The following is an 8,156-nucleotide window of genomic DNA, read 5'->3' as shown; positions in this document are numbered from 1 at the left end:
CTCTCTTCATTCCTTAGCATATCATGTGACTTTGGCTTGTTTCCACACTCCAACAGCTCTATCCAGTTGCCTACACTTGTTTAAATTAGTCTAAAACTTCAGGCAAAATATTTAAATCAGTCTCACACCTTTCCTTGCTTCAGTTTTCGTATCCATGATTTTCTGTCCATGATTTCTTGTCTATCATCTCCTGTCCATAATCAATCAGGTTCTCAATCAGGTTCTTGGTGTCTTCACTCTTGCTCTTTATTCTCTTCGTGTCAACAAACCCTTCGTCTCTCTTCTTGTTGTAGAGTTAATTCAATCAATTGGGTCGAACAAGATGGATTTCGTGAGCAAGCTTGACACAGACACGTTGCTATCGATTCTTTCGTGTCTAGACGACCCATCAGCTCTTGTCCGTGCCAGTGCCAGTGCTGTCTCACGCTCCTGGCGAGACTTCGGTAAAGACAGCTCTTTTAATTGCTTTCTCGTCTCAGTGTAATTGAATTGTGTTTCATTTGGAAACTTGCAGTGATTAGATAAGGTCTCTCGAAGAAGCTCTGCTTCAAGCTGTTCTATCAGCTAACTTGTGTGGATCGTGTTAATGAAAAGTCCTCATGGTCAAGGAGTAGTCTCATGGATACAAAGCTACTAGAAAGAGAGCACAAGGCTTTTGCTTTACTGGCTAAAGGCTGCACGTCGTCTCCAATCAGAAGCTGTATAGCTGATGCCATCATAGCATCTAGCACCCATAACTTCCGAAAGAGCATCTTGAACACACTCGACGAAATAGATCAAATTGGTGACACACCTTCGTATTGGTCCAGTTCAGGGCAACAGGAGTCTTCAGTGCCCGAAACGCTTCTTTACAAGCTCAAGGGTGATCTGTGTGTCGTTACTGAGTTCAGCATTCACCCTTTCCAAGGTAAAAACGACGACAATGTCATCCTCCTTGTCTTATTGTTGTTTTTAACGGTGTTCCCCCATTATTGTTGTTGTATGTAGCTTATTTTCAGCCTGGTTCGCCGATATACTCTTTGCATTATGTTCGTTTCCGGTTGGGTCACCTCGATAACAACAACTCACAGGAGAAAGACAACTATGTATGGACTTACACTTCACAAGAGTTTGCAATGGCTCAGGTGTGTGTGTCTTTAGCATGCTATCAAGTCTTGTTACCCTCAACTGTTGATAACCAGTGTTTGTTTGTAGGAAAATAACCAGTTGTTTGCATTGGTGGGTATATGCTGATCGAGTTTCTTGGTCGAGTTCAGACACAAGAAGTGGATGGCCTATTGATAGGTACCGAAAGGCATATTACCGTAAGAGGAGGGGTAAAGAAGCGAAGGAAGGGAGTGAGGTAAGTAACGGAAGAGGAGGGAACAGAAGAAGAATAAAAGAAATCTTTGGATTGAAAGAGAGTATTTGCAGTTATTCATTTCATACCGTTAGATGATATTAAATAAGGAGTAGAGTGTTCATTTGTTGGGTATGCTTTGTATGTGATTGTAGAGAGACGATATGAATCCTCTGTTTCCAGTCGCTATGAGACTGTCAATGATGATGAACTCGTGATGAGAGTGATTCATTGTTGAGATACAAAGCTGTAAACACTTCTTCATTCTTATTCAATACACGAGTTTGGGATTTACAAGTAATGGATAACTTCAGTCTATCACCTATACTACATTTGGTACGTTGTCTCTTCCCTATTGGTCTAGTAGTTTCCTTACAAGTTGCAAGACTTTGAGAATAAGTTGTTTTTTTTGCTCAGCGTGTCGCATGTCAGAGTGATGGGAAGATCACTAGCAAATTCGTTTAGGTTGGTGGATCCGGACGACGAGTCAGAAAAGTTTGGGTTGATGGTGGTGAGATACTGTGATCCCAAAGAAATGGGTGAGACGGAAGTAGAAGAAGAGGTGGTGCATAGGCAGTTTAGGCATGTGGCGGGTATGGAGAACCTTCAACGGCTCTTTAATTTCCTCCGCAGGTATCCTGTGGACGCTGAGTATGCTTGGCACGACGGCTCAAGCTAGGTCAGTGAGCGAGTGTAACAAAGCTCCAACAAACCTTCAGAGTCTCGATTATAAAATTACAAACTGGAGTAAGCAAACAAGCAGAAGCTATGTGACAACACTACACTACTCTTTCATGCTCTAAGAGGCTCACCATAAGAAGCAAAACTATTTATCATGTTGAGTGGATCACTTTTCTAGTTCATCCTTCATTACAAACCACTTCCGGCTTCTTCTATTTCTCACTACCTTCTCCATTCAAGCAGGCCCATCTTATTCTACACATGATTTTTATTGCTGGCCATGGCTACTAGCCTAGTACGAAAGTATCTCACCACATTTATGGATGATCTTTAACGAAATAAAGTTGTTCAGTAAAAACAATTGCATTCAGATAAATTAACACATAAACACAAGCATCTAGCTAAACCTGTCGACTAGTAGCTGTGGTGGTGGGAACCTGCGTAGAAACAACAACGTAGTAGTCTTTATCACACACTTAGCCCCGCCACAGAGAGGATGTACCTGTCAGAAGTGATAGTAGCATTCACATGGCCTTCACTGTGAAAACAAAAGGATTATACAAAACAGTTCTCTTTCAAAACTTCACTGTGATCATTTTCTAATAAAAGAATAATACTCTCTACTCACACTACAGACTACAATAGACACTGCTAGGTCAGTGAGCGAGTGTAACAAAGCTCCAACAAACCTTCAGAGTCTCTCGATTATAAAATTACAAACTGGAGTAAGTAAATAAGCAGAAGCTCCAAATCTCACAACTTGTAGAGAGAAACATCATAGGTCCCACATACTTTGTCTTATTCCCTACCAACTAACTTAATTATATACTATTATTATTGCAAAAAACTTTGTTCCTTTCTTTCTCTCATCAGTCTGTCATCATCTAGAGATCTCCATCAAGAAGAAGCTGCTTCTCTCTTTCCACAAACTCTCGTCAGCCACCCACACATAAATACATATCTAATTTATAAAACTCACTAAACATTTCCCTTTCAAGATATTTTCTTTTTGTTTTTGTTTAATCTTCTTACGTGAGCCAAAGAGAGTGTTTCAGGATGGAACTAAGGCCAAGAATGCTCAAAGACTGTCTCTTGGAAGATTCAAATTCATGTTCATCAAATGGGTTCAAATCTATGCCCAGAAGGCCTTCGCTCAACCCCTTCCCAATGATACCAAAGAAGAAGAAACAATCCAGTGCATTGCGGGTTGTGATTAATGCCGTTAAGAACCTCAGTTCCAACGCCATTAAATCCACTCCATCAGGAATTTTACCAAGGAGCCTTTCTCGGCGGCTATCATCATCGAAGAACAAAGCAGAGAACAAAGCAAACATCACCACCATCATTCGAGTCAAAGACATCGTACGGTGGAGCTCCTCCAAGGACCTGCTGCATGAAGACACATCACATTTCAAACCTCACCAGTACACGACCAAGACAATCACAGGATCATCCACGGGCAGCGACACATCCTCCAGCAGCTGGTGCGACTCGGATTTTACGTCCGAGTTTTTACCGTCAGCATGGGGAGGTAACGTTGAAAAAGAGGAAGGTGGTGAAAACCACAAGTTACAATGTGTCGGCGAAGATTCTTGCACAGCAGTAACAGACGCCGACACTGTAGTGGGACCTGAGGTAATATGAATACTATACTAAGAAATGTGTACTATTTTAAACTAGTACATGCATAAATAGAAGAGAAAACATATTTAACAAAGAAATAAAGTTAATATGAGATCTTATGTGTTGACTTTGCTTCAACCGTACGGTAAGGTCGCCCATGCTGTCTTTAAATGCACGTGCAGCTGTTCGGTAATGAAAAAAATTTCACATGAAGACAAAACAGAAGCTGTCTTTGTCTTTCTTTGGTAGATACATAGAATAGTATGTACTGTACATGTTTTACAAGAGTAGACATGCATTAACATTAAAAACAAATGGAAGTTATTACGCTACAACTAATAGTACGTAGTTGGATGATTTTGCCTAATATGCAATGATCATGACCAGGACTTACAGTGTGAAGAGGAGCAGAACAGTCCAGTCTCCGTTCTTGAGATACAACTTGGGGAAGATGACGAAGCATCAAACTCTTCTTTCAGTCAATGCCTTGATAACGTTGAAAGTGCGTTTACTTTTCCTCATTTCAATCAAAGCAAGTTCGTTTCTTATAGTTATTTTAGGACTTTCAAGTTTTAAAACACACTGTGTGTAATTATTTTTTGGCAGGAACCAAACAAAAGCTCATGGAAACGATTCAACGGTTTGAGAATTTGGCCAACATTAGTCCTTTCAATTTAGAAGAATGGGGTGAGGAATCTTGCAAGGATGAAAGTTGTGACACAGAGATTGAAGAAGATGAAGATGACATTGATGAGGTTGAAGAGAAGGCAGCTGAGCTATGGGAACGAGTCAAAGAAAGAGATGACATTTGGATCCACGAAGAACATCTGATAATGGACTATTTCAGAGATGAATTGATGCAGAGAACAAACGAAACTCATCATCAACACTTTGAGGAGCAACTGGTGGGAGAGGCAAAAGGATGGTTAAGTGGACAGAGAATATCAGAGCTTGAATGCGGAACAGGTGAGCAGAGGAGACAAGCATGTGCTAGAGAAATTGAAAGACTGGACTGGAACGAGAAACGGATGAAGGAGGAGCGTGAAGAGGTGGCTGTGCAGGTCGAGGATGGACTCTTCAGCCTCTTAATGAATGAAACTTTAAATGCACTCTACGAACAACCTGAACAGAGCAGCAAGTAGAATCAATGGTTAGCCTCCTACATGCTCTGTCAACCAGCTTCTAAAGCACAAGAAACCTGTGAAAGGAGATAGATGCAGCTCTATCACCCTCATTCAGGTAACTTGAGCTTACCTAGAGATCAGCAGGCAGCAACAGTTTTGATTAGGGTTGAGTTTAAGCCCCACTTTTCTGGCTTCTACTTTTGTACGAACAAAGCAAACGAATAATACAATGTACATTGAACTCGAAAGCATATGGATGTTTCTGCAAACACAGCTCAGAGGTTGTTCATTTTTTTTGGGTTTTAATTTCTCAGGATGTTATTAATATTACAGACATAAACAAATATTATCAGAGATTCAATAACAAAAACAAAGCAAGACAAATACAAGCATTTTGATGGAGTTTCTTTCTTATAACTCTCCCTTACTGAGGATTGAACTTGACTGTTTCACGATATATAAGCTCCTTGATGTTCTCTTCTGTCAAAGAAGGTTGCTCAAAATCGAAATTGAACGGCCTCACACACACCGGTTCCTCGTTTATATCGTGCAGCGGCGCCAAATATGGGTGGCACAACGCCTCATCAACTACAACAGGACATACAAACCAATGTTTAGAAGATTAAAACGCAATCACAAAACTGAGATATACGAAACTCACCAGTGATGCGTCTGCTTGGATCAAAGACGAGCATTTTCTCAAGCAAATCGGCTGCGCCAGCTGACATGTTTGGGAACCTAGCAGCAAAGTTCTGTCTCGGGTACTGTGGAAGCTGTTTAACGTATCTCCTTGCGTTGTCGCTCCTTAAGAACCCCAAGCTTGAATCATCAGGTGATCCTATAAGCTGTGCTTTCACAGAGATTCATCAACAAATGCAGATAATACCAAAAGAAAAGTGATTCTATGGATAAGACAAGTAAAGATTACCTCAGTGATAAGCCTAAGCTGATGAACATAATCTTTACCCGGAAACAAGGGCTCTCTTGTCATTGTTTCACCGAGAATACAACCGACGGACCAGATATCGATCGCTGCTGTGTACTCGGAGCAGTTAAGAAGTAACTCTGGAGCTCGGTACCAGCGTGTAACAACGTACTCAGTCATGAAGTCAGTCTCGGATTTGGTCCTCGCAAGCCCGAAATCCCCAAGCTTTAGATCACAGTTTGCGTTCAGGAGCAAATTGCTGGGCTTTAAATCTCGGTGTAACACATTGGCTGAATGAACGTACTTGAGCCCACGCAACAACTGATACAAGAAGAACTGCAAACAAAACATAAAACTAATGAGATAAACAAGGAGCTTAGTTCCTGAAAGGCAAACAATCAGATGAAAGTGAACAAACATAAAAGTGGCTGTTGTAGATAAATCTACCTTATAAGTATCAAGCAATACTAATTCAAATCGAACTGTTACTTTGACCAACCTTAGCTTCCTCATATACCCCAACACAAGAACATATATGAATAACTACAACACGGAAACTAGTTATGAAACTGTCAAATAAACAATGAAGTGAACAAACGAAGTGAATAAATCTACCTTATAAGCACAAGCAATAATATGTCTTCATCTTCTAACATAAAAAGGGACACATGGTGATTGATGATGGATACATACCCGACAATGATCATCAGTTAAGGGTTGGTTAGAGCGTATAATCTGGTGGAGATCAGTGTCCATGAGCTCATAAACAATGTAAACATCGTTGAAGTTCTCTCTCAGGGGTGGTCTTATTATATCCTTCACAGCAATAACCTGCGCATTAAAAAAAAAAAAAGGATGGAAAACCAATATATATAGCTATCTATAACAAGAAGAGATTCAAAAGATGATATATATACATTCTCGTGATCCATGTGCTTGAGGAGCTTAATCTCTCTCAAGGTTCTCTTGGCGTCGATGATGTTGTCAAAAGCGTTACCGATCTTCTTGATAGCTACTTCCTCTCCCGTCTCTGAGTTTGTAGCAGCACTGAACACAGAGATAAAAAAAAAAAATAATAATAACTTTCAAAAGTGAGCTCCATCAAAACCCTAATCCAAACAGAGTAAAATCAATTATTCAATCAAATCCATGAAGATCACACAGATCGAAGAGTAAGAAGATCTCTGACCAGACGATGCCGTAAGCGCCTCTGCCGATGGGGCGAAGAGGAGGAACGTACTTTCTAGTCACTTCGAAGATGTTTCCGTAGACATTGTACTGAACGTACTGACCACCGTGAGTAGCCAATCCTTTCGTGCTCTGATCACCACCGCCGCCGCCAAAACAGTTCTCCGCCGACATAGCTTAGCTTACCTTGTGAATTAAACCCCTACAAAAATCGAATTGAATCGGAATCCAAGACACACGCACACAGAAACTGAGGGAGAGAGAGAGAGGCTAAAAGGGAAGGAGATGTCTGGGTGTTGTTGACATTTCTCCGAATACGTGTGGACCTGACCTTCTTCTTCTTTTTTTTTTAACCCGTTTAGGCTCTTCTCTCTCTCTCGGGCGACCCGTGACCCTAAACGGGTTTTAGTCTTCTTCCTTCTTTCTTTTCTTTCTAATAAGTCAACTTCCTATTTTTTTTTTAATTATTCTTTTCTAGGATTAGGTGGTGTGGTGGTCTGGAATTATTACACTCCCATTATTTTATATTTTTATAGATCAATTGAACAAGTAAATGACTTCGTATGGGAATGTTCATATTGCCAAATGCCAATTAACTAATGACTAAAATTATCTCCAAGTCAGTCATTTGAATACGACTTGGTTTTGTTAGAGGTATACAAGTCCATCTCGGTTTTCTAGTCTATGCCTGCCAAACTTTTCTGACTAAAAAAACTTGCGTGACATTTTATTCCCCTAATGACTCGTGAATAAGCAACTATATTAAAAAAAAAATGAACATTTTCATTAACTGAAAAACCCACAAAAATAGGTGTGATGATATTAATGTGAGGATCTGATGCACATACAAGTTAAATGCCCTGTTCTAAAAATCGGCTGCCTAGGCGCTACGCGTCACTTTTCCGCCCCGATTTATGCCAAATCGGTTTAAAAAATCAGATATCCGATTTTTTCCGCCTAGACCGCCTAAATGACCTCTTAGCCGCCTAATCTATTTTTTTTATTTTTTTTTTATTTTTAATAATTTTTTTATTTGTTTATTTGATCTAAAATTTTATAAATATCATTTATATTCATAATTTTGATGAAAATTACACTATATTAAGTTTATATATTCTATTTGTGTGTTTTATACAATCTTAAACATGAAAATGTATTAATGTTATACACAATTAAAGATTAACATGTTTTATAACATAGTAAACCATCTAAAAATTCCGCCCCGCATAATTTTCGATTAATCACTGATTTTTTTTTTAGGCGCTAGGTCCAACCC

The 8,156-nt window shown here is 39.7% G+C and overlaps 2 protein-coding genes and 1 pseudogene across 2 annotated transcripts; 2 read left to right on the top strand and 1 right to left on the bottom strand.

Moving 5' to 3' along the window:
- Positions 1-322: 322 nt before the first annotated feature.
- On the top strand, positions 323-1,640 carry LOC106384145 (annotated as a pseudogene).
- Positions 1,641-2,619: 979 nt separating this feature from the next.
- On the top strand, positions 2,620-5,018 carry LOC106388729. The gene is made up of 3 exons (XM_013828874.3): positions 2,620-3,655; positions 4,031-4,145; positions 4,250-5,018. Exons 1-3 carry the CDS (start codon positions 3,077-3,079, stop codon positions 4,783-4,785), a joined length of 1,230 nt encoding a protein of 409 aa, XP_013684328.1. The 5' UTR covers positions 2,620-3,076; the 3' UTR covers positions 4,786-5,018.
- A 46-nt stretch (positions 5,019-5,064) lies between these two features.
- On the bottom strand, positions 5,065-7,123 carry LOC106388731 (mitogen-activated protein kinase 4). Its single transcript, NM_001316300.1, is given in 6 exon segments — positions 5,065-5,355; positions 5,429-5,612; positions 5,696-6,028; positions 6,386-6,523; positions 6,610-6,739; positions 6,882-7,123. Coding segments are annotated over 6 exon segments (1,122 nt in total). The 5' UTR covers positions 7,055-7,123; the 3' UTR covers positions 5,065-5,191.
- Between the last annotated feature and the right edge of the window lie 1,033 nt (positions 7,124-8,156).

This window comes from Brassica napus, chromosome C3 (assembly GCF_020379485.1).
Source record: "Brassica napus cultivar Da-Ae chromosome C3, Da-Ae, whole genome shotgun sequence".
NCBI lineage: Eukaryota > Viridiplantae > Streptophyta > Magnoliopsida > Brassicales > Brassicaceae > Brassica > Brassica napus.
This window is presented reverse-complemented; position numbering and strand designations above follow the sequence as displayed.